The 25959-nt window shown below is 43.2% G+C and overlaps 1 protein-coding gene across 2 annotated transcripts in view; it reads left to right on the top strand.

Annotated features, from left to right (window-relative positions):
* Positions 1–281: 281 nt before the first annotated feature.
* EGFR (epidermal growth factor receptor) overlaps positions 282–25959 on the top strand; it is a 154864-nt gene continuing 129186 nt past the window's right edge. The window contains exon 1 of one of the 2 annotated variants that reach the window (XM_058832258.1): positions 282–1307. In XM_058832258.1, coding sequence (XP_058688241.1) covers positions 1202–1307 — 106 coding nt within the window. In that variant the 5' untranslated portion in view covers positions 282–1201. The remainder of the gene's footprint in view (positions 1308–25959) is intronic. The other variant, XM_058832257.1, reaches the window with a different exon arrangement.

A 25959-nucleotide genomic window follows, 5' to 3' on the forward strand; every position in this document is an offset into this window, starting at 1 on the left:
AGGAAAGGAGCACCATACAGGTACTCTTTTATGTCTCTGGATGTACTTGTAGCACCTCAGGAACACTTGTGCTGTTTTGTGTTTATTAAGTAACTTGTTACGCGAAGCAAGGAGCACTTTCTCAGTGCCGGTGGCAGGGGAATAGAAGCGGTACGGGCAGACGTGGATTTTGTTATCCGTGTGTTAAATACGCGTTTAAAGTGCGCTGTTTCATTCCACGCACACACTTGGCCTTACAAGTATTGGGAATAAAATGACCAGAACCAGAGCAGGACTATCCACAGAGGACGAGTGGGCTCCGCACATTTCGGGGGGCAGAAACGAGGCCAGAGCCCCGGAGATGCTGCTCCCAGTAAAACGCCTCAGTTCTCCCGCACTCCCCTCTCTGGCGCTGCGACGGGACAGAGGAACGGGACGGGTCGGGACAGCTCTTCTGCTGCAATCCCCCCGGAACAGCCGCACTGCCGTAAAACCTCTGCCCCCCGCCACTCCCGGGCGGGGACACGAAAGGCAGAAGCTGCGTTAAGGCCACGCCGCTTTTTTTGCGAGCAGTGGCGCAAATGCACGCTCATGCCTTTGGCAGCTGCCGGCCAGAAACTGCCGGGAAGTAGAAAATCCACACGTACACACCCTTCCGAGCAAGGAGGAACGGCTAAACTATCTCGTCCCCGCTCGCACCTCCTCTTACCCTATATTCCGGGACAGGTGGGGTGCCGCCCCTTCTCCACCTGGGCGGGGAAGGCTCTGCCGGTTTCTCCTCCCCTCTCCTCCTTGCTCCCTCCCCATCCTCCTCCTCCTTGGCGTCCCCAGAGGGAGCCCCTGCGCTCCGCGACCGAGTGGAGAGCGCAGCCGGGCGCACCCCGTCCCACAGCCGGCTCCAGCCGCTCCGCAAGCCCTTGTGCACCCGCCGCCGCCTGCAGCAGGAGGAGCGGAGCTGGGAGGAGGAGGAGGAGGAAGGCAGCAGCCCGCCCGCAGCCCGCCCGCAGCGGGGCACGCACGTGTGCGCGCAGACCTCGACGGCCGCCCTCCAGCATGCTGCTCGGAGCCGCGCAGGGCAGAGCGCCGGAGAGGAGCTGATCGCTGCGGCGGGAGAAGAGCAGAGCAGAGCAGGAGCGACTCCCCGGCATCCTCCGTGCGCTCGTCCCGTCCGACCCCCGAGGACTCCCCAGGCACTCCGGCGAGGGAGCGGCGGTCCCGCAGCATGGGCGGCCGCAGCCCCCTCGCTGCCGCCGGGCCCCGCGGCGCCGCTGTCCTGGTGCTGCTGCTGGGGCGCCTCGCTCTCTGCCTCGCCGTGGAGGGAAAGAAAGGTAAGGGGGACGCGGGGGTCCCGCCGCCCTTTGCCGGCCGCGTCCCGGGGGACCAGGGAGCCGGGGCTGCGGGCGGCTGCGTGCCGCGGCCTCCCGTGGGGAGAGGCGGAGGGAAAGTCCCAAATACTTATTTCCCTAAGAAAAAAAACCAAACAAACAACAAATCAAAACAAAAAAAAAACTCACCCCAAAAGCAGAGAGAGAGGAGAAACGGGGAGAAAATCAAACCTATAGCAGCGACCACGCAGCCCTGACTTCCTGATTCTTGGCTTATTTTCTTTTGTGGGGGTGGAGGAAATAAAAGGGAATAAGCCTTGGCACATCTCATCGGTTGTGCTTCTCTCCTTTAGTGTTTCTTTTTTTCTTCTTCCCACCTTGCCCAGTCGCTCCCCGGAGAGCGCTCCCCGGCTCAGCCCAGCGCAGCCCTGCACGGTGGCGGCGGGGAAAAGCCGCGGGGTTCCCGGGAAAGCAGCGCTCCGGTAACCCGCTGCCGCTCTGACCCGGCCACCTCCGCTTGTCCCGTTCAGAAATAGTCATAGTAATAATAGAAAGAGGTGTACACCTGGGGAGGGGTGGCTGAAAAGAAGGGAAACTTCGTGTGCGTTCCGGTGCCCCAGTTATCAGAAAGAGGAGCGATTTATCCCTGCCCGACCCGGCGCGAAGGAGCCGCCGTCCCGTCCCTTTCCCGTCCCTTTCCCGTCCCGTCCCGGCGGTGCGTGGGAACAGCCCGGCAGGGCTGGCTGTGGGGCCGGGCGTGGGGCTGCCGCCGATGCTTGGGCTTTCCTGCTCTATTGGAGAAGCTGTCTCAGAGGGTGAGAAGACGTTTCTGGCCGGTCAGACCCGTCGCTTTTTCTCTGTGTGTGGTGTTCTCTTTTGTGAGTTTGGAGAGCAGGCCCCGGCTGCTGTTCCAGCCGGAGAGCAGTCCTCTTTATCTTGGAAATCTGCCAGCCAGAGGAAAAAATGCAGATTTGGGTGGTTTGGTTTTTCTTCTTTTTCCTTTGATTCTTTTTAAAGAAAAAGCGGGAGAACTATTACTTTCTAGAAGGGCTGACTGCATGGCTTAGAGCAGCTGAGAGTCTTTCGTGACTGTGGACTGTAAAGCCGCCCTGAAAGTGAGGAACACCCCATCCAAAAGAACTAGTTGCACAACCTTTAAAAAGCGGAAAGATTCTCTTGTTCCAGAAATCAAGTTCATACCTGTTGTTGATGTAACATGGGCAGTTTTTCTCTCCCGGTTTTCTTTTTATTTATTTATTTTTCCTCACCCTTTGAAGCCGATGAGAAGTAAAGTGCCTCCCATCTGCTCTGCCTGTCTTTTGAGATGCAGTCTGAGGTGCACATGTCCTATATAATATGGAAAGAGTGAGGAGAAATACCTTGTTTATAATGTTTAATTCTGTGTCTCATGAGCTTAGGAGGTTGCTAGTTCTTTGAGGACTACTAAATAATCAAAAGCTACATGATAAATCCAGTAGAGGTTATTCTCAGGATGTTGTGGCAGCAAGCAACTGTTCCTCTGGTAAGAGCTGGAGGCTCAGTGGCAGAGATGAAGGCAGAAGCATTTCTTCAGAAAGCATTAATCAATTGATTCGACTTCATTAGTTTCTCCCCACACTTGAAGATAAGCAAGAAAATTACTTATAGGCACAAAATGAAGCAGCATCTGAGAATGGTGAGATACTGATTTCAAGCAACAGGTCCAGCAGGTAATAGAGGATCAGTGTATGTTGGGGACTGCCTCCTTGTTAAAATTATAAGAACTAGCATCACAATTCAGAGAAATGCTGAAAGAAAACTTGCTATTGTAAATAAATGCAACACTTCTGCAAGTTCAAATCGCATGTGAAATGACACTTCTTAAAACTTCAGCCTGATTAGTTCTATTACCAAAAGGAGATGCCTGAAAAAAAGAAAAGACACCTAGGCAACTGTTAGGAGAACATCAGAATCAGCCTATAAAATCCAATCAACATAATGTTTGAATGGAAATTTAAATACAATTGTGTCTTCTCCCAAAACTGTAGAATTAATTTTCTTGAAGATGGACGAGAGAAAACTGATTTTGTTATAACACTGTGCTCATTAAGATAAAAAAAAAAAGTCTTAATTGAACATACTCCAGGACCAAACAGCATTGCTCAAAAGTGCAGTACTCTCATCTCAGGGATCAATACCCGCCTCTATCTACCTGCTCTGATGTTGACCCACATTAAGCACAGTGGAACTAATCCAGATTTCAACTAATGTACCCTGGGAGGCCTAATTGGTGGTACCTGAGATAAATACCTGTGATAGCTGGCATGCCACTTACGCTGGATGCATTTGACCCATGTCCTTTTCGTGTGCTAGTGCTTGGCGACAGTGCTACGGTCCAGCAGATTGCTTTTTGTTGCTATATATTGGTTTTATATCTCTAGTTTGGGTCTGTAGCTGCAGCTGTTGTGGGTTGGGAGTGTGCTGCTCCATGTCGGGACAGGCGTGCCGGGCTGCTTGGGAGCTGACAGAGTGGACTGTGGTAGCTTTCTGTACTTGGAGTCTTATACAAAGTACTAAGTTCTTTAAGGGTATTGAAGTATTCAGGTCCATGTGAAGTGAAAAACCTTTGTCTAATATCCTGTGCAGTGTTTACGTGTGGGCTCTGTGTGTATTTATATTGAGTATTGCTGCCCTTTACATTGTCTTGTAGTTTCTGTGCTGTGTATTATTCCCTGCTTACTTGTGGCAGATGTGTACAAGTAGACGAGTCTTTGTGGATTGTGCAGAGCTTGATCCAGCTACATGCAAGCATCTAGTGCCTTTTTAGCTGCACTCCAGTGTAACCTGGCTGCTGCTCTGTGGAGCAGAGATCTGACAGGAGAAGCCTGTGAGTTGTGCCTGCTATGGGGGCGTCCCAAGAGCAGGGGGCTGCCCACACATCCACAGTTTGGCTGAGCTGGTACACTGTTCTCTCATTCCTGTGTATTACCACTGACAGAAGTAGAATTTTCTATGTGGATGGGAGCTAGTATGTTTGTGTAGGTATTCATTATGTGAGGTCTTGTCTATGCAACTTTTTCTATTCTCCTTGATAAATGACCAAACATTCCTGGATTTGTAAATTAAAATAAATCTGTGCAGTCTTGATGGTAAATACAGTTAGAGAAATGGAAACTTAGATACTGATACAGCTCAGCTTGGTGAGATAATAGAAATAAATAAATAGTGTTGGGTGTAGAGCTGTTTTTACTCCAGTGCGTCAGTGTGTGAATGCATAAGAACAAAACCAAAAACCATCATTAAGATCAGTGAAGGGAAGGTAAAATGCTAGCAGTCATCTCCTTAATTCAGGCAATCTGCAAAATATAGTGACTGTGCAAAATTTTACAAGGGAGATTGGCCTCTCAGCAAAGTGTGTGTGTATGGTGAGCAAACTAGATGCTGAAGTGCTACTAAATACGAATGTGTTATTTCTTGCATCAAGAGTATATTAAGAGATTTGCAGATAAATAGGAAATCAAGATCAATGCCCTGGAGACTTTACAATCAGAGTAGTCCGTTGTAATTTATTTGTTAATTTATAAAGAGAAACTTTTGGGGAGTGTCGCACAGTGCCATTATGGTCCTCAGGGCTGACTTTTGCATTTAGGTATCCATGTATCACTGAAATCACTGGGTTATGCTAGCTTTAGCAGCAAGATAGCTGACTAGCCAAACCAGTTCCTTCAGAAAGTGTCCTTATCTTCCTTGAACACAAACTGCCTTTGCTTAATTGCTCTTCAGAAACAAGCCTGGTGGAAGGTTTACTTCATTTTCGGGAGGATGACAGTACCTTCATGGAATGGTTTTGCATTCAGAAACTGTTGATGTTACTACAAACTCTTGCTCTAGTCCAGGTTTCAGTAGTATGTGTGCATCAGAGAGTACAGTCACACTCTGCATGTGAGTGGATTATCCCAGAAAGAACTGATACTCAAAATTTGTGTCAGCATCTTAACGTTATAAACACCAGCATTTACTGGTATGAGAACTTGTGTTAAATCTCATGTTAGACTTGGATCTGTATTGCAAAAGGGTTTGTGTAACACAAATTTGACTTGTAGAACTTTTATTTGGGAGCCAGAACTGGCTGTACTCAAAAAAGCATTTTCTGGCTGTTCTATATTAGGAACGCTTCCTGGGATGACCTGGCTGCCAAACTTTATAAATCTAGACTGGTCAAATTATGTAAAAATATTACTTGCTAGGTAGAATAATTGTCATTTTGGAATTCTGTGAATTGCATTAGGCATCTTCTAATTGTTTTTATAATTTCTCAAACCTCTGTTCTGCTGTACAGCTCTCCTTTGGACATCTACTAGTGGAAAATTAATTTCTGTCAGTCAGGGCTCATCTGGCACAAGAATCACATTCAACTTGGCTGGGACATGACTAGATTTATCAGCAAAAGAAAGTTCTTAGGAAATGCAGCAGAGCTGTTATTTGCTTCTCAGTGGAAGGATCGTTCTCACTTTTTGCTTCCTGCATTTGCTTTGTGGCAGTTGTAGAAGGTGTGTAGCCTTCGATAAACACTCGAGCAGAGCTTCTGCAGTGACAGGGGTAGTTGCCTGTCTCGCACTTGCCTTGAGGTCAGCTTGAGCAACACATCTTGCTCTAAGTGCAGAACTTGCCTCTCTGGGTCCTGAGCACCTGTAAGAGAGACCATGGCCAGGAGCTGTGTAATGCTGAGCTCTATGGCAGAGGAACAGGGATAGTAATGAGGGGCCCTGGGATGCACCCTTCAAACAAGGCTTCTGCAATGCCACACACCTCTGGTGATGAGGGTGATATAAGAGCTGTGTTGGATGTGACACATCAGAAATCCTCTGTTCCTGAGAACCTCTGCTACTCTTGGCTCTAGAGAGCTTGTGAAATGCATGAGGACATGGAGAGCCTGCACTACGGGTCTATGTAGGTGTTGCTAGAAAGTGTTCAGGTGAATTACGTTTTTCCAGGGGTTAGTGGTACACAGTGTGGAAATCCGCTGCTTGATGTTTTGTGTGAACTTTGACAGTCCTTGTTCAGCTGAATACAGTACATACTGATACTTTTAGGTACATAAGGATTTGACCTTCTCCTGTGCCCCTTCTTCCAGGAACTACTAGGAGCACTATTAGTAGGTACAGTATGAGACTTAGTGGTGTTTCAGTCCATTCTGGTTATGTTACTTCTTGCCTTCCAACTATGGCAAAAAGAATTGTAATGCTTCCTTTTTTATGTCTGAATTCTGCTGACCTAACAGTATTGAGTAATAGTGTATTTTTTTTTAATTTCAGAAATAGTTACAGAACATTTGGCATTAGTATGTGCAGAAGAAGTCATTCTTAAAGGAAATGTGGAAAAAAAAATGTACTCCTCTGCACAGAGAAGTTGGAGTAAAATAAATGTCTATTTCTGCTGAAGCAAGATGTTATTTATTAGGAACTGCGACATGACTTTGTAGTTTGTCTTATAGGGGGAATGTGTAGGTGTGGGTATTGTGCTGTGTATGCTTAGTGTTATTGAGGGTTGCTCAAAGGAAGAAACATGAGAAACCTACCTGTGAGATTGTGTGTTTAAACAGGAAATCTTTCTGATGACCAGAGAGAAAAGATGTGGGAAATGTGGGTTGGCCATTGAGCTAACAAGTGCAAGTGCTACCACACCTTTTTAACATTATTTTTTAACGAACAGAAGGCATAGTTAGGAGAGAGACGTGCTGGATTTATATATCCCATAGGGATGTGTGAGCTTTCCTTTGGAAGCTCCAGTGCAAAGTGTGTTTTGCCTGTTGACAGATCCATGCAAGGCAGATGCAGGGATTCTCCTTCTGCCAGCGTTCCTTCGTCTGCCCAGCACATCTGCGTACATGAAAGTAAACATCTACGTGTTCACATGCATGTTCTACTTGCAGAGTGCATTGAATCACGGGTGGCTTTTGTTTGTTTCAGTGGGTGAAGAGGGAAAAAAAACCTAGAAAAAAAGAAAAATTTCCAGTCATACTGAAACAAGTATGTCAGAGGTGGTTTTAGTGAAGTGAAGAGAAAAAAAAAAAAAAGCAACAAAACATCGAGAAAAAAGGCCTGTTTTAATATAATCTGGAAGATCAAATTTGACTTGAGACGATTTCTTTTCAAGTTGGGTAAGAAGCTAAATGAAATGTTGTTTGAAATGAAAATTTGCAGGTTTATTTTGAAAATACCAGAATACCACTTGATTTTCTTATACCTCCCTCCCACTTAGTTTTTTTGGCCAAGGCATGTTTGCGGAGCTTGGCTCAGAAAAATAAGGTTTTGGGAGTGAGGTAAACTGTCATTTGTATACACATTAATAGTTCTGCTCTGATCTCTGTGAACACTGAGTTAAATGAAGTCCAAAATGCTTGTGATCACTTTTTTCTATTTTCATAAATTGAAATAATGAAATAGTAAAAATAATGAAATAGGGGTAAATAAGTATGTTTAAATTAAAGGAAGCTTGGTATCCATTACCTCCCTGGCATCAGCGTGCTGGGTGTTTTCAGCGCACATCGGTGAGCTCCAGAGGAGGAGCCCAAGGCTTGCAGGCTCGTTGCTGGAGGTGCAGGAGCAGGCGGGCCGGGGCTCTGAGCAGGCAGGGTGACACTGCCGAGCAGTAGCAATGCCCCAAGGGCCAGCAACGCTTCTGTGTGGGTTAAAAGCCTTCCTGTCTAGCGGTTACCTCTCTCTGGTTGCTTTACCTTGCAAAGGTGCTGTGTGAAAGGTGGGTAGCCTCCCCGGGAGTATCCTCCACTGGAAAAGTGGGGGGTTTGCCAGCCCCCTCCATCCCAAACTGGAAAACTGTAAATATTCAGGACTAGCAAAGGCAGTCATGCCAGAACCTCTCTGCCAAGGTAGATGGCTCCTTCCTGGGTGCAGAGATCAGTAGGGTTGAATGAGTCGGCAGGGAAGCCGACAGGATGTTTTCTGGGTAAGAGGTGGAAGGAAGAAGAAGAGGATATAAGCCAGCTGTCTTGATGACAGGATAGTAGTATTTTAGCTCTGGCTTTTACAAGAAGAAAATTATCACTTTGTGGGAACGGGGTTTGTATATTTGGTAATCAGAACATGGTGGCATAATACCTCCCTGCCTTCCCATCCCCAGATTCTACAGTAAATATGAAGATAACCAGGAAAACCCTGGAAATCAGCCAGTCTTGGCACTGGGGCACTTCGAGCTCACACAACATTTTTCCTAGATAGGGAAAAGTATTGTTTTACCTATCGTGATTCAAGGGATCGAAGCCACAGACACTTTGAATGCTTGCCTGAGGCAACACATCTGGCCACTGATGGAGTTGCCTGCTAGTATTTTGGCCTCTCACCCTCTCTTGGTTCTAGAAGACAGGTGTCTGCTAGGGAGGGCAGGAGCCTCCCTTGGGATGAAAGAATGTAGACCCCTCCCTCCGAATTATTATAATTCTGAAATCAGGGGGCTTTCAGGCAGAGATCTGGGGATAGGAATAACAGTTCTTTACTAGTATAACCAGGCAAACAAACAATGATAACTACAGCATTAGCAAGAACACAGAAACAGGGACCCTGTGACAGCTTTCTCGGCTGAGACAGGATGGAGGAGAGGCTTTGTTTTCACAAACCCCTCGGGCAGTCAGTCCCGGTGCTCCTGCAGGGCTCTGAGGAAACAGTCGGCTGGAACAGCAGGGATGAGCTGAGATCCTGGGCTGGTGGATGAGGTGAATCAGCAGCTCCGTGGCGGTGCCTGGCACTGCCACACGTCCCAGCAGGACAGAGGGTGCGAGGCCACCAACAAAGAGGGGAGAAGGAGAAGAAGCAGCAGCTCCGTCTGGGCAACAGCTCCTCGCCCAAAGTGTCCTCTGAAGCTGAAGAAAGCCCATCAAACTGTCCCCACCCTCCTTTTTTCCTACCCCCTTCCCCCCTGGGCCCGGCCGAACTCTTTGTCTTCTCTCTCAAGCACCCACCAAATACCCACAGTTAGGTCCCCCCCCCCCCCTCCCCCGAAACTGATGGGTAAAAATTCCACAGGGAAGCCAGAACTAAAAAAAAAAACAAACCACCTAACCCCCAACACACCCCATGCCCAAGCCGATGATAAACACTGCCTGGAACTGAAGGTAACCAACATCCTACTTGGGGCCTATTTGCAAGCTTTGAAAAAATATCTCATGCGGACCATCATTCCTTCCCTTTCCTGAAGGCCCTTCTGAGCACCCTTCCCTGGGGACATGTCCCTTGATGGAGGCTGGCCAGAGCCTGGGATGAGGTGACCTGTGGTGGCATGCATCTGGCTTGGCTCCTGGCGCTGAGGCGTGCTCACTCCCTGCCTGTGGTAGGGCTCAGCATGCCTGGCCCCTTGTTCCACCGCCCTGGGGAAGCCCCAGCACCTCCTGAAATAACAGCAGTGTGAGACAGTAGCTGCAAATCAAGGTTGGGTGCAAGCAGATGTAAAGTCTGAACTGTTTCCTAAATTATGCTTTCTATGTAGCTGCAGCATAGTTATGATGGCAATTTTCACATTTGCAAGTCCTAACTTAAAAAAACCAAAACAAACCAAACCCTAAAACAAACCAACCAAAAAAAAAAATAAAATTGTAACTTCTTCTGTCTGGGGATATGTATTCACTCCCCCTCCCCCATTAAGATCTGAGACATATGTGTAATTCTGAAAGTTGAGTTTGATTCACATCTGAGGCAGTAGATGTTTCTTCTTGAGAGCTTTATATTTCAATTCTGCAAAGTAAAGTTATGGCTGCACATGCAGTTCCCTATTACTAAGGAATTATTTAATCTTGAAAATACCAATTTTTCCATTGTATTATTAATTAATTATATTGGAAATTTTTTTTCTTATTTTTAATTAAGTTCACAATGTTTTTGTAGAACAATGATGTTTTCTGAAGTTCACTCAGGAGGTAAAACTAAAGCAGGAGGCGCAGGGTTCAAGGAAGAAGCTTGTTTTAGCAGTTGGGTCAGTTATTTCAACAATGCCTTTAGCAAAGAAGTAAGAGGCTGTTTGCACAAATCAGTAACTAGTTCCCATGATTCAGATTGAATCACGTAGCTCAAGTCATTTGAATAAATAAATGACTTCTAGTAAGTGAGACAACCTCTGCAATTAGGATGGCATGCTGCATATTTCATGTTATTTATTATGTGGTTTTCAATAGATATGATTAAGCTGGTTTACACTTGGAATGCTAGGCAGCATTTCAACACAAGCCACTTAACCAGAGCTCACATTAAAATGAGATGCACATTTGTTTTGCACAGGTGGTGTTGTGCTGTATCTTCTACACTTATATTTTCTTGTGAATTTTCTACAAACAGATACTTAACGGGAAAAAGAAGTCACCTGGCCAGGGGCACATCCATTTTCTGTTAACTGTAGTGGGCAATTCTCAAGCAGGTGCTTCCTAAATATTTACAGTTGCTGCAGTCCTAGCTTTCTTTTATTTCTTACTTGGCCATCAACTCCCATGGATGTGTATAACCAGAGGTGCAGAAAATTGCTTTTCTCAGATGTGTTCATGATTATGTGCTGGTGTTTCATGGGTCACCTGCAACTTTTGCTCTTGGGCTTGGGGTGAGGGCATTGCAATTAAATGTAGAAGACAAGGAAGAAAATGTCTTCTTGCTCTTTGCTTCCTGATGTTGTTATTTTGTAGTTTGGGTTAATTTTAGGTAGCTGTATTATCAAACTGAGAAATCCCATGCATTTTTTAAAAAATGTATGGTCACTTTACTACTCTGTCGTACGTGTCGTACGTGTACCATGGACAAAGCAATGTTAATTTAAGAAAATACACCCTGGACTATCAAAGGCAATAAATAGCTCTGGTTGAAGGAGGTATGGAGAATAGGTAGGATTTGGGGCCTACTGGCCAAGTGATCATCTGCTCTGTTCAGGAGAAAATGTTGCTCTCATGTTTCTTTGCAACTTTTTTTGTTAATGTAGCATGAAAGGTACATTAGAGACAATGGATGCCTATTTGATAAAAGAGACTTTCAAAATCATGATGTCAGATCTTCAGTGCCAGATGAAAATGCCATTTTGCAGATGTGATCACTATTTCTTCTGAGAGTGGAAGTAGGAGAGGTTCTCCTACCTGAAGGCATTGGCAGTGAATTTTGCACAAACTTTAGAATCTGGGAGAAAAATAAAAACTTCTTCATTTCCTTTAATCATTGGGAAGGGACAGCTGTGATATGACCATATATGACTGTTTGACAAATTTGCTTCTCGTGTGTTAAATCGGAAGGTTCACAGATCATCTACTGGGCACATGAAGACAAGGAAACCTTCCCCCACAAAAATGTGGGGGAGTTATCCTCAAGTCTGAGTGACTGGTTGGCATGATGTTTTGGAAACTGCTGAATAATAAGGGCCTTTAGTGAAAATCCAAGTTACAGAAGTGGAGTAGTTTTTCTCCTCCATTTTTATTGCAGCCTATTTCTCATGAATGGAATTTTGACATTCTCAATTCTTGAACAGGATTAAATTTGTTTTACAGGCTCTTCAGACTTCAGCACCAAGTACATGCTTTTTTTTTTTTTTTTTTCTTTCCCATTAAAAACAAACAGAAAACCCCAAGTGAAAAACCGATTAAACCAGAACAAAACAAACCAATTTTTTTGGAAGCAGAAATGTTAGTTGGCAAAATCCTGACTCTGGAAGCTGATTTGTCACAGCTAGACCGTAATTGAAGCTGTTAGGTTTCCGCATGAACATGGGTTTTGCACCACAGAGCAGTGTGTAGGATGTGGGGCCCTTGGCATTTGAGGAGAGTTGGGAAACAGTGGAAGTGTGACCTCTCTCCCTTAGTCTGGCTCAGCAAACGCTCCTAAAAACCAAGCTGTTGGGAAGCCAGTAGTAACAATCACATCTCCCCTCCCTCAGGTACGGATTCGGGTCTTTCCTAATGGAGACCTGTGGTAATGTGAACAGAAGATGAATTATGCCCAGCAAGAGAGTTTTTTTTCCCACCTCAGGTTCCATATTTGAATTTTGACTGGTATCAGAATGCTGACACTGTCCTTAGTGAGGCATGATGGCCAGCAGGGCACTGATTGCCTGTACTAGTGGACAATTAGGTGTTTGGCTTTCTAATGAAAGAAGCCCCTTCTAGCTGGTCCTTGTGTACCCAAACATGTTAGGGACAGAGCACAGCCTTCTATTTAAAAGCTTCACTCTTGTAGCAGAGGAAGATCAGTGTGAGAATTGAGCTGATGTCTGTGCAGCAGACTGAGTGAGGTGCTTTGCAAGGTAGTATCAGCTCCGCACTTTACCTTTATTGCCATGTTTGTAACATCTGGATAGATACTGATGCCATTATCACTACCCTAAAATTAACAGCAGAAGTTCAGTCTTCGAGAGTAGGAGCAGTGACAAGAATTTCACAGCAGATCCGGAAGGGAAAGCACCTAAGACAAATTTATGTTGTGTGTTCAGCTTCCACCTGACTGTAAGGATAAGTAATTGAGTTGCAGCATTTTTAATTTGGTGTTAAAGTAATTTGTAGCTCCTAATTTGACCTCCTGCAGTGAGGAAGTCTGCAGTAAGAAGTGAAGTCGAAACTTGAGCATCTTCAGTTATCTGGTAGGATCTCATTATTTCTTGAAACATCTGTTTTAGGCTACATCTCCAGTTAATGGATCAGTTTGATATTTGTCTTTTTGTTTTGAATTTGAAAGGATGACAACTGAGATGCTCTCTTATTTCCATCTGGTCTTCAAAAAGTAATTAATTAAGTGTTGAACAATGGTATTGTCAGTCTGTTTCCAACCTAATAAGCTCTTCAAGGTGCTCTTGTTAATGATTTTATTATTTCAGATCTGCTCTTGTTCTCTCTTTCCCTCCTTAATGAGGCAGATCCCCTAGGCAGCATCAGTTTATCACAGTTGTCTATGGTAGATGAACTAATTCAGCACCAAGGAAGTTTTGTGTTCATCAGTGTGTAAGATGCTCCCATCTGTATGTGTGGATAATTCTCGCTGACACATGAAAGACTTAGCATGTGTAAAAAAGGAGGAGCGGACCCTTTTTCTAAATGAGGGTCATCTTGATTTGAGCAGCAGCAGTCTGGTTTGCATCAATGAGCACATGTTATTCAGTGAATTAAGAGTAAAAATAGCTAATTAACACCTTCTCTATTTCATTTCTGTCTGGTCATTAGTTATGACGAGCCAAATTAATTCCTGATAGCATAGGCCATGGAAGGGTGTCAGTGACAAACTCGGGTCAAGAACTGAATCATTTGATGTTCTGGAGAGAAATACTACCTTTTTTATTGTATTGTCTGTATAATGTAATTTAATGCAGGTATGCTAACATTTGTGTTTCGTATTTCAATTTATGAAGAGAAGATCTGAGTTGATTGTTGGAATTTTAAAGAAGGGCTGTTTTATCCTGTTTAGTACGGTACCTATTGGATCCTATCTGTGGACTAAAGTACAGTTTTAAAGACTCAGATAATTTCAGAAATAGCAAACATATGACTTCTAAGTAAACAGACTGATTATAATAGAGAGGATTAGAAAATGGATTGTTGTGGGCCAACACTGTACTACTGAAAGAGATGATATCGTACTGGTAATCGCACTGTTGGGCTTAATAGCCCATAAAGTCTGATAAAAGCTTTTGTAAAATTGTCAACAATAATTCCATCCTTCACTAGATTGTCAGTGAACGTCTTCAGGTCCTGGAACAAATTGCTTCCATCAATGGTGTTTATGTAATTTCATGAAATAAGGCTTTCACTCTGAAGATGTAATAACTCTAATAATAAATAATAAAAAAAAATACTGTCAGCTAAAAATGAATGACTCAGGTCCACAATTGCTGTAGCTGCCCAGAAGTCCCGTACCTGGCTTGGGCTAAGGTGGCTTTACATCTGAGGTTCCTGTGTGTGGGTTCCTGTGAGGTTCATGTGCCTCACTCTGCCAGTTGCTCATTAGATCAGCATAAAAATGCAATGTCAATGCAGGGTTTGTATAAAAATCAAAAAAATAGTTTAAGTTTACTAGATCTCTACTATGTTGTTAGCTTTTACTGTGGGTTTTTTGGCATTACAGTTATTAGAAAGTGAATATTAAAAAGGCTTAATTACTTTCATACACATTAATACTCCATTTAAAAAAAGAAGTGCAAAAGCACTTAAATTTTGTCTATAACTTACAAGCTGTGTCAATGTATGGTTCCTTTAAAATTGTTTTCACAGCTACTATCTTCCTATCTCCTTTTTATTCCCCTCATCCCTTCCACATGATTGGTTAGATAAATTATTGGCCATAGTGTGATGCAAAATGGGCTTTAATCCAAAGTGGGAAGAGAAGGAAGTTCTTCTGCAAGAAAATAAATAGCACAGGGTATTTAACAGTGCATTAAGCAACATCACTGTTAATACTGCACTGATAATGCAATGAGGACAGCAGGAAAATATGTCATTAGTTTAGTCAAGCAGTGAATTGCTCCAGCACTGATATTTTGTTGGTGATATTCAACATATCCAGTGCATAAACATTGCTAATACAAAGCTTAATGAAGAGTTGAACATGGACTTTCCACCTCTGCAGCATGGGATAGAAAGGAGGAGCTGCACCTACAGGATTACCTGCCTGTAGGTGGAGTTTCACTTTTATACTCTGGCAAGGTGGGGAACAGAAATGTTCTTTATAGACACAAGTTCTGCCCTCCTGGAGTTATTGCTTACCCATATTTATTTGCTTTATTTTCTTTACAAGGTGATGGTAGAGGTAGGAAAGTATCTTGGGGGAATATATTCTCCAGTCTCTACCTATACAGCTTCAGGAGTGCTTTACCCCAGAAAAACACAATTCTTATGTTAATGATCCTGAATTTCAATAAACTTGCTTGCTCCATCTCTACCTTCCTGATGTACTTGGCAGTGGGTGGTAAAGTGGAATTCAAGGAGGGCCTCAAAATGATTTGGGTCCCCAGCTTCAGAATGTGCAACTTTGAAAAAAAAAAGTACTGCAGCTACATGCATGGAAGATTATGGAAAAAGTAAAATTACAGAGAGGTGGAGGAGAGAGAAGAAAATCTGGAACTCTTGCTTCTCAGTTACAGTAACACTGCAGCAGGAACATGCATTTTCTCTTCAGGCTCAATCCAGCAAACCTTAGGCATCATATCCCTTTGAAGTCTGTGGATATTTTGCCTGCCACTGCAGGTTCAAGTTTTTTTTATTACTTTATTTGCCTAAGAAAATTCTTCTCATCTAGTTTAAAGGGAAAAACTGATATGGAATACCCCACTGTATTGTATGAACACTATGCCAAAAAGTAATTCTTCCAAAACCGAAGGTAAGATGATAATCACATCCCGAGATTTAATGGTATCAATGTTATAACTTGCAATGAGTCTTTTGCTTAGGTAAGGCAAGTCTAGTAAGTAGATATTCTGGTAATTGTCCTTCCACTTTCTTTTCCGAAAAGATTGTTTCTAGATGTATTTTTGGATGTGATTAGTGTGGGTGAATTCTTCAGGCTGCGTAAAGCACTGTGGCTTCAGGCATCGATTTCTGCCAGCCAAAGTGGTGGTCTCATGGATTAGCAAAAATGAGATATCTCTAAACTTGCTAGAAGGAACTTGATGGAGTTGAGTGGCATTTCACTCACACACTGGATGTGTTGAAGCCAAAATTTTTACATGGGAACTCTTGCGAAGAAACGCGCGTGAGAGAGTGTGTGTAGCATACACCTCTCTCTCTTTTCCTGGGAACTATTCACTATAGGCCTGAGGTGATATGTTAATACGTAATTCTTAGTATATAGAGGCCTCTGGCACTCTTGCTTTATCATTTAAGAAAAAATGGTGTTACCACAGCAACTGCTATGCCATCCGGTACTAAAGCAGCTCCCATCTATGTAGCGCCTATAAACGTACATTAAACAGATTTTTTAAAGTGCATGTAGCTAAAGTGAGAGTAGGAACTTAACACTTGAGGAATGCGACAGTGGAAGGAGATCATGAATTTGTTCAGAAGTTGGGAAAAGTTCTTAATGGAAATAAATAGCAATAGATTGAATTCAGCAAGCTCTTTGACAGATGCATTTTTTCAAATCTATGTGCAGTCCCTTTGAAATCAGCTGAGTTCTGTGTAGGGCTAGAGTTTGTACAGGTTCAAGAGTCTTGTTTTACAGGTGACAAAAATTGCATTGTGAAAGGGAGTGATGGTTTTGAGAGATTCCAGTGGTGACACTTTCATGGGGTGTGACTGGCGAGGGCAGATACCTGGCATTTCTCTCCAATGAGCCACTGAAAATGATTGAAAGGGAAGTCATGAGTAACTGGAAGTATCAGAAGTTTTTATTTATGGGTAGTTTTGAATTTTGGACAAGGTTTCATATTACATTTATGCATCACCTGTATTTGATATAGCAAGGAGTCTGTGTTGAGGGGTGTGTATAGAAGTATGTTTTCTTGTCTATTAAATGTTAGAGCAGTACATGGTAAAAGTTTCTGTACTATAAAATGTAATTGTTTTAGGGGAGACAAGAGACCTAGGAAAGACTAGGAAAGGTTTTAAGCTAGTCTGAACCTAGTAGTGTAAACCTATGTGAGTTTTCCTTTTAAGACACTGAGGTGTAAGAAGAGCCTACTATAGCTGGATGTTCAGGGCTGAACACAAGCCCTGGTGAAGCTCTAGGTTGTCATTAAAATGCCTCTGAAAATTCACAAGTTATGTATGAAAGCCATGCTGGGGTTGTAAGGCGGCTTTCCCTTCCTAGCCTGGGTCAAACACGGAAAGATCAGTTTGGGATGATTTCTGATCCTTTACCTTTTACACCTTCACTGTAGTATAATCCACAGTACTTAAAGTCATATTCCTTCTCTGTAATCCCCATTTTGATCTTTCTCATGGATTCTCTCTCTTGGTAACTATCTTTACTGTCACTCTCACTTTAGGATGGTGGAGCAGGTTTATACTTGATAACCATCCTACGGCCTCAGTATGTTTTGTTTGAACAAATGCCAAAAGCACTTGGAAGTTCACTGAGTTAAAGGCAGCAATGATGACTGTATCTTGGGACTGGAAACAGCACCTTTGTGGTGCTGCCCAAACAGTAAGAAAAACTGATTGAGAGGGTCCCTAAGAAGTTTCTTCAGAAACTCAGTTTAGTTCTGGTACACACATACCAGGGGGGTCCAATGCATAAAAGGTGTCTCATGCATGTTCCCAGTACTGTATTAAATGAACAGGTGTGTAGTGAGGGTGTTCAGATGCATAACATGTATGACAATTTGCCTGAGACAACAAAAAGAAGTCAGTTTGTGGTCAAAAGCAGAGTTTTTAATGATGTATTTGTTATTTGTATGTAGTACTTTAAATGTGCTACAGCAAAAATTGAATGCAGGCAGTGATTTATCTCAGAAATATACATCCACCTTCAAAAATCCAGCCTGTCTGCCTGATATCTAATTAATCACTCACTTCTGATGATAACCTCGATGTTATGTTGGGAATGCTTTCCAGCACTAGCAGGTTTTTAACAAGCTGCTTGAGATGCATATTAAAAATGCTTTTGGAGACATAGAGGCAGAAAAGCTTAGAAGTCTGATGACTGTTTATCTGAAAGGAGCTCCCAGGGGCAGAGGAACTGGGTTCACCGTTCCTAGTAGTTTAACCAGGTAGGAAACTTATCTGTTTGTCTGCTCACAGAGATATTGAGGGTACAGTCTGTTTTGTATTTTAAAATTAGAGGCAGTGGCATTATTTCAGTACATGAAGTTCAGGGCCTTGCCTAAAGGGTGTGGTGGTAGGTAGGGTTGATACCTGAAAACGATGTTTTGTCCATAACTCACGGCCTGTGCACAAAGTGAAAGTGGGTGACTGATGTCAGGGAGAGTAAGCTTCCCAATGTTTCATGGACTCCATATTTCATTGCACCAGATTTATTATAATGCTTAGCACTCCCAGTTTAAAATGCATGTGTTTCCTTGTTGTGTTTCCTGGTTGTATACAACATGATATGCTAAAGAGAGAGAGTTTGCTTTAGCTGTGGACTAAGTTAAACACCAGAGGCTTCTGAAAGCCAGGCAAGTTTGTTAGCATTATTTTCATTTATAGGAAGGGATAGCAAACATTTACCTGTGCAGCAGGCAGCAGTTATCTAAAGCTAACAGTACTTTTACATGCACAGGTATGACAAGGGGACAGTGTAAGTATCTGCAGCACTGTGATATGAAAACATAAGGTCACATTCTACCCATAGGTAAATCTTCTGCAGCCCTGCTGAAATGCTGAGGTACTGTGCTCAGGTCTGAAACCAGACCTGGGTCTACAGTCAGGAAAAGTAATGCTCAAAAGCAGGAATGCAAGTCTTTCAGGTTTGCTCCCAGTCTGGGCCGTCAGGTGTAAAGGACTTGTTTGAAAAAAAAAAAAAGTTTGTCCTTTATGATTCATTGTAGATAAGTCCTGTGCCATAGTCTGCCAATTACTTTTTGTTGTTTGGGGTATTTATTTCAGGCCACTGTAACTGCAGTAAGGAATTTTGCATGGAAATCATAATCTGTTGCAGATAAAGCAGGGGATTTTGGCTTAGTGTCTCAGAATAAGTGCTGGAAGAAGTAAGCCCAAGAAAAAGACACATCAAAGAGGAGCTAAAATTACCTGATTTCAAGTATCAAATCCTTAGCAAGCTCTGGATTTAGGGGAGACCTTTGGTTTTGATTTGGCATGAGTGGGTTTGGCTTGACTGCATAGGGATCAGAATAATGGATTTCCCATGAGATAGTCAAAAGAGGATTATAAAATCAGGATCTGTGTATTATAATTGTCTGCACTGTTGTATAGATTTGATATGGTCTAAGCCCCACCCCACCCCAACCCCAAGTAATTTTGCGTTGTCAAGAATTATATGCTGGAATACAAGGTGTGTGTACTAAAGAGACTTCATTTTCTTAGATCTGAAACAAATGAGTGAAGGCACAGCAATGTGTAAGTGCTGGGGTCTTTATGTTTGTGTGTGCATGTTTGGAAACTGCCACAAAATGCACTGGTTTGGGGACATGTACCCGTTACTAATTGTCTCTGACTTTGCAAGGAGCGTGTGGGCATCCTGGAGCTCCAAACGCTGCGCTGGGGCTGCCGCTGGGCGGGTGATGCCCCTGTGTGAGCCCCTGTCCCGGCACGCCGGGGGGGAAAGGCTCTGCCTGCCCCTTGGCTCCTGGCACTGCTCACAGCCTTGGCATGATGGCCCAGCTCTGCACCTTTGCTCTTTGGCCCCAGCTTGGCGTCTGCAGGGGTTGGAGCCTCCTCGATAAGCTGGGAGGTTGTGTTTGGGTTAGGCATGATTCACCCAGTTAAAACTTCTCTGGGTGAGGGCTGTGTAACAGCTTCCTTAAGGTCCCATTAATTTGTCTGTCCATGACACTTTCTCATGAAGTCTATCAGGGTTTCTAAGTTGTGGACCAATAGAAAACAAGGGATAAAAAAAAAAAAAAAGAAACTTTTAAAGCTTTGAACTATATATTGTCTACAAACTGTCATTGGCCATGACTTCATATTTATTAGTTCACAGCTTAAGGATATTCTGCTTTCATTAATATTGAGAATTAATCTGCACTGTGTTTTTCTGCGGCATTAGCAGCAATCCTTTGGCTGAATACAAATGAGTTTTTTTGCTGCAATCCAAATTTAACTGCGGGTAAAGACTTAAAGAGGATATTTATGAGGCACCTACATGGCATAGTGAATTCTGGTTTGGGTGTTTGCTTTCTGTTACTGTTTTTTGGCTGGGTTCTGGGTGTTTTTTTAGTGACACTACTTTCTGCAGCGTGCCAGGGTGGGATATTTACATGTCCATTCTTTCTTTATTTGTTTATAGCCTTTGATACCGTAGAGGTCTAAGGGGTGCATAACTTATTTCCATTGAAAGAGAGTTTGGTCCATTGGCAAAATCTCAGGACAACAGCTGCTTTGCAGATCTAACATGATTTCTAAAGACAAAAGGCCTTTATAAGGTAAAACTAGCCCTGTAATATCTGGGAGGCCTGCAAAAGGTGCTGCACAGCTTCGGCACTTAACTACTGTATCACAAGGATACTTGCAAACTGGCCAGACTGAGCCGTGAAAAAGAGGGTTGGACACTTCTCCTTGGCCAGAGAACCTGATGCCAGTCTTGGTCATGTTGTGTTTGCTTTATTTTCTCTTGAGGTGGGATAGGTGTATTCCTTTTCCCAACCACTCACCTGTTGCCCTCACCATAAGATTTCAGTTGACTGAGCATTCTCAGGGCTGATTTGTGCCTCTGAACAAAACTTCATAGGAAGGAAAAGCATCTTATAGCTGGAATGAGTGGAGAGGAGCACCATATGATGTCTGTCCATTCTATGATCTGATTCACAAGGTGCTCCTTCCCCAAATTTTTAGTTATTTTTAATTGAATATTTTCTTTTAACTTATGTGCATGGGACAGGCAACACAAAATGCCCTTGATAACTTCATGGTGTTTTGAAAATGCATGTTTGTTCTTCAAGCATGTTTTGTACCTTTGTCCTGGGCTCCATTTTAATGGCAATTTAAATCCATTAGAAAGAGAAACAAGCCTCTACAGATCCTGTTGTGTACAACAGCTTCACGTTTAAATTTGAAGTGTAATCATGCACAAACATTGACTTGACCAGTATTGCTACTGGCGTTCCTGTTAAGTGGATAGTTTAAGGCTTAATGACCCCTTTGAAACCAAGTGCTTGCTTTTTGTCATGTATTGATGGTACTGTGTCAGGCCAGCAATTGAATTTCTTTATTTTCTTTTCAGTCATTTTTAGAAAACGTTTCAACTACTGGCCTGGTTTGCTCGCTCCATTTACCCTCACTGGTGAGGATCGAGCTGTTTGGACAGGGCACGTGCCATCCAAACCCAGCTGGTTCATGTAGCAACCTCAGGATTTCTTCTGGAATGTGATGTTTGTTAATCTGCTTTTGTGATCATCATGGCAAGAAGTTACCAGTTGGATGAGAAATTTATATGATGCAAGGGAACATCCCTCAGGCCTGGGGCCCTTCATAGCCCCAGTGAAAATTTTCATTGATGAGCCCAGTCACCAGCATGTCTACTTGTGGTGAGGTCTGAAAAGTAAAGTTGGGGAGGCCTTGACACTGAGTGTTGCCCCATGTTTTTCCATAGTGTGCTGAAATGTGGAGATAGCAAAAATTGCACAGTACCTATTTCTGCATATCTGTGATGAATGAAAAAGCAGTGCAGGTCTAAAATGCAACTGCTTGAAAATATAAATGGTTTGAGGTTTGGTAATGGAACAAATTGCTGGAAGCTTTGGGATGAAGTACATAGAGATGCCCACTTTTTATGTCACTTAGCATTACTTTAACATAGGACAGGATAGATGCTCCATGCTTTTTACATGGGATTGACACTTTGATGCTTTTAGCCTCCTTCTCCTACCAGAGAAAAGTCTGCATCAGCCACAGGCACTGACTGAAGCCTTGGGCTGTGGAGTGAACATCCCCAGCTAAACATCGAGGAACATGAACAAAATCAAGTGAAGCTTTTGCACCTTGTTATTCACAGTTTCTCGTCCCATTATGAATTGGAATAATTTAATTTAAAAAGGCAGCTGGTAAAACCAAGAACATACTGAACTTGGCATCAGTCCTCTTGTGCAAGTCTGGGACTCATAAAAGACTTGGACACGGGATGAAGCACCTTCGGCGAGAGCCCCTGGCTGCTACCCAGGACAGCTGCAGGGACGCTGCAGCCTCCTCTGCCAAACCAGGGTGTTGCAATATGCAGCCACTCCTGAGCACAGAGGGTCCTTCCCGCTAGCAGCTTTCTTCCATGGAAAAATGTTTTCCTGAAAGTGAAGACTGAGCCTGGGACCAGCCTGGGGGAGGTCAGATTACATCTTTCAGAATCTCACTCTGTGCATTTTGAATAAGCCTTTGGTTGTGTCTGCTCTTTGGGACACTTCATGGTTGCAGCACATGGTGTTCCCCAAAGTCGTGTGTGTGACCAAAAGCAAATGGGCACTTGGGGAGAGAGCAAACCTCTCTTAGTTCATCCTTCATGGTGTTGAAGGAAATCCTGTTTCCAGATTGAGCATAGTGCTTTCCACAGTGTTTCCACAAGATCTTTCTGCCTCTTGCCCCAAAGTGTTTCCATACCTCTTCTTGTGGAGGGGCACAAGGAAAGTTGGAGAAATCCTTGTGAAAGGCAGGGATTTGGGGCTTTCGGCAGGCCTGTTTGCAAGGAGGTTTCTGACATTCAGGTTTTGCTTTTGGAAAGTTTGTTGTCATGTTATGTAGAAGGAATTCCCTCTGCTTATGAGGGAATAACTTGCTGCCCTCAATTTATGGAAATATACAGTGGGGCTGTACCCTCGGGTGGTGGATTCTTTGACCAGCAAACCTACAGTTTCTTTAAAGTCTGAAATTAAAGCACAAATTTCATTTTTCTACTTAAGCTGTGCAATTTGGCTGTTTGCAGTATTCTAGAGAGGCGGCAAAATTACTGTTGGCTTTCCCACAATAAATCTTTGACCTTCCCCACCATTTAAGCATTAGCAGATTCCCTGTGCTGCTTATGGGGGTGGAGAAAAGAGCTGTGGAGTTACACACACATGCTGACACACACGCACTGTTTGTTAGTAGCTCTAGCAAGCACTTGGCCTGTGATCTCAAGGCAGTGTTTGGAGGTTTCTTTCCTCCTCTCCACAATACTGGATGTAAAACAGTCATGCTGCAAAACAATATTCTACAAATTAGGGCAAAACTGTTACTCCAAGCGATTCGCATCCTGTTCAGCGCTCCCCCAAGTTCCCTGGGGGAGACCTGTAACATTTGTTGGTGTGTGTTTGTGCAACCTCCCGCGCCCAGCCCAAGGGCCTCTTGTGGTACTTGGCTTCTTTCGAGCCCTCAGTGTTCAGGCACTGATCTGTCATCTGGCGACGGATGCAGAAGTTGAAACTTCAATCTGTGCATGATGCTGATCATGGAGATGTAGCGTGAAATGGAGTTTTACCCGTGTTATGTTTCCATGAGTTTCAGTCTTCAGCAGCTTGTGAGCTTTATGCAAGCTGATGGATGCAAAAGGAGTGCTGAGCGCTGTAGGCATAGGGCAGGGAGAGGAGCAGAGAGGATGGTTTCAGGGCTGCACACATCTGTTATCTCCGTGCCATGCTCACAACAGAGCAGCGGGGGCTTTTTGACACTTTGGATTTTTTTCAGTTCAGTTGCTCAATCCCAGATTTTGTTTTGTACATTACTGTAGTTTCACATTTCACTTCAAATTATTCACTCCCTGTGCCAAAAATAGGGAATATGGAGAAAATACTGAGTAGGTTCAGAAAAGATGAGCAAATACTCATGTTGGAGGTGATTAGATCTATAAGTTACACATGGGTTGAAATGGAGCAGATGAACCTTTGTGCAGCACGTCAGAGCCAAGTGTGACAATAACGGGTATGAGTCGTATCCATGGCAGATCCCAAGCCTCTCCCTTTGAGAATAAACCAGACAAAAGGGCATCTGTATGCTTCTGATGGCTGAAAAATCTTATGAATTGAAGAACATGTCTAAAACAGAGTAAGACTATACATTGTATTACAAGTCCAGAGATCTATTGCTAGTTACTGGGTTTTGCTAGGCTAGCATTTCATCTGGGATGGAAAATATGAGGCTCTCCTTAGCCTGCACGTTCTGCAATAACATTTTATCAGCAGGCAAAGTCTCATTAAATACACCCCATCGGCTGTGCTCATGCTGCCAATTTTTGAGTGGAAACATTGTATTAACTTGGCTGTTCCCTGAAGGATATTACTCTTGGAAAATTATAACAAAGTGAACAATCCCCAAATCAGCATTTTTCATATATAGCAGGCCGTAATTTACAGTACTGTATGGATCTATGCCTGCCTGGAGAATTCCCTGTCTGCTGTGGCAGGGAAGAGCGTGCATTTCTGTATTTGCCCATGAAAACATTTGTCTTACGTGCACGCAGTGGTTTGGATCCACATGGCCTCTGTTTTTCACTGTATACTATTTGCAATGACTCATTATCAACTGTCTAAATCCAGGCTGCACATCCCTTTTAGGACCACAATTTATCTCCTGCATGGGAATGACATGTACTTCCCAGGGCCAAAGGACAGGGTTTTGCCTCTCGCCTCATTGGAACCCAGTGTGCTGTAACTTACTTGAAGCTAAGACTTTACAAGAGAAAGGAAAATAATTACTTCAAATACTAAATAAAAATCCAGCACCAATGTTTTAAAGAGGAGTTTCAGAGCACTTGACAGAGGTGACTGAGCAACCCACCTCCTTGCACTCTAGAGGTTTATTGCTTGTAGCATCTATGATTACTTACTTAACTGGATAAAACCAGTGCAGTGGTTTCATTTAAACTCGGGAATCTTTAAGGAAGCAATGCCCTGAATGTCAGTAAAAAGAGTGGAAAATTTTGCTGTTACAGGTGAAGGAGAAGAGACCATTTTTCTTCCCCTGTAAAGTTTTCTTTGTCAAGAGCAAAGCTGTTCACTGCGCGTCCATAGGTCCTGAGTAGTTGTTCTCTTTTGTTTGTGTAACAACTTGTATCAGCAAATGAAAACAGCTCAAGCTATTCACTTTGGCAGTTTCTTTTTGACAAATGCAAATACTAAATTGTAACATGCTGGAAAAGTCCTAAGTCCTGGGGGCAAACCAACCCTTAGTGTCCACAGAGGTGTGGTTGCTTGTGCATTTCTGTATGTATTTACTTACATGTATCCATGGAAATATATGCCTATTCTTATTTTCACACATCTGCTGCATAGAAACCCTTATTCTTTAAAAACATTACCAATGGGGTTTTTATTAGGCAGCCTTGGTCTAATTTAGTATCAGATACTTCCTGACAAGTGGAGCTGTTCCAGCACCAGTACTTCTGAGACTTACAGCTTTAGATACACAATCTGTGGATGTTGTTGTATGCTAAAAGTAAAATTATGTAAAATTTACTCAGGGAAGTATAGTGCTATTTCCATCCAAAGCATTCTCTTTTTTTTTTTCCCCCTTTTCTTGCTGGAGCATTTTTCAGAGTCTGGATGGGAAAGTATGCTTTCTTTAATACCATTAAAGCTGAGGAGAAGGGGGTACATAGGGTTTGTACTACTGTCTTTCATTCCCATCAACTCTGGTATGGTTTCTCCCTTTCATACTCAGTCTAACCTGACTTAATATTCCGCTTCAAAAGAGGGCAATTAAACAAAAGGTCTGCATGCTTTTTGCCAGCATCTTTGAAGCCAACCATAAGACTCCATTCCCAGAGGATGAAAGATAATTTCCAAGGAGGCCTAAAATTTCTAGGGCGTAAACAAAGTAAGTGGATGGTTTCACTAAATGGCTGTATTTATTAATAATTGCATTAACTGCCTCTTATGGGTCTACACCTGTTGATTTTTTTGCATTATTATTCTGGTAACCAGCTCAGTCATTTCAACACTGGGGATGTGTAGTGAGTGGTGGCTAGTGTTGTTTCTGCCTGGAGAACAGGATGAAAGTGAAGGTGCCCAATCTCTTTTCCACATTTTTCTTTTTGAGAAAGAGGGCAGCAGAAATAGTTAAATTGGCTCTGCACCCTTGTAGGTGATGAAATTAAACGGAATGATGTTTTGGGGAAACTGGGAAGTCACATTATTTTCATTC

The sequence above is a fragment of the Poecile atricapillus genome, chromosome 2 (genome assembly GCF_030490865.1).
Source record: "Poecile atricapillus isolate bPoeAtr1 chromosome 2, bPoeAtr1.hap1, whole genome shotgun sequence".
Lineage (NCBI taxonomy): Eukaryota > Metazoa > Chordata > Aves > Passeriformes > Paridae > Poecile > Poecile atricapillus.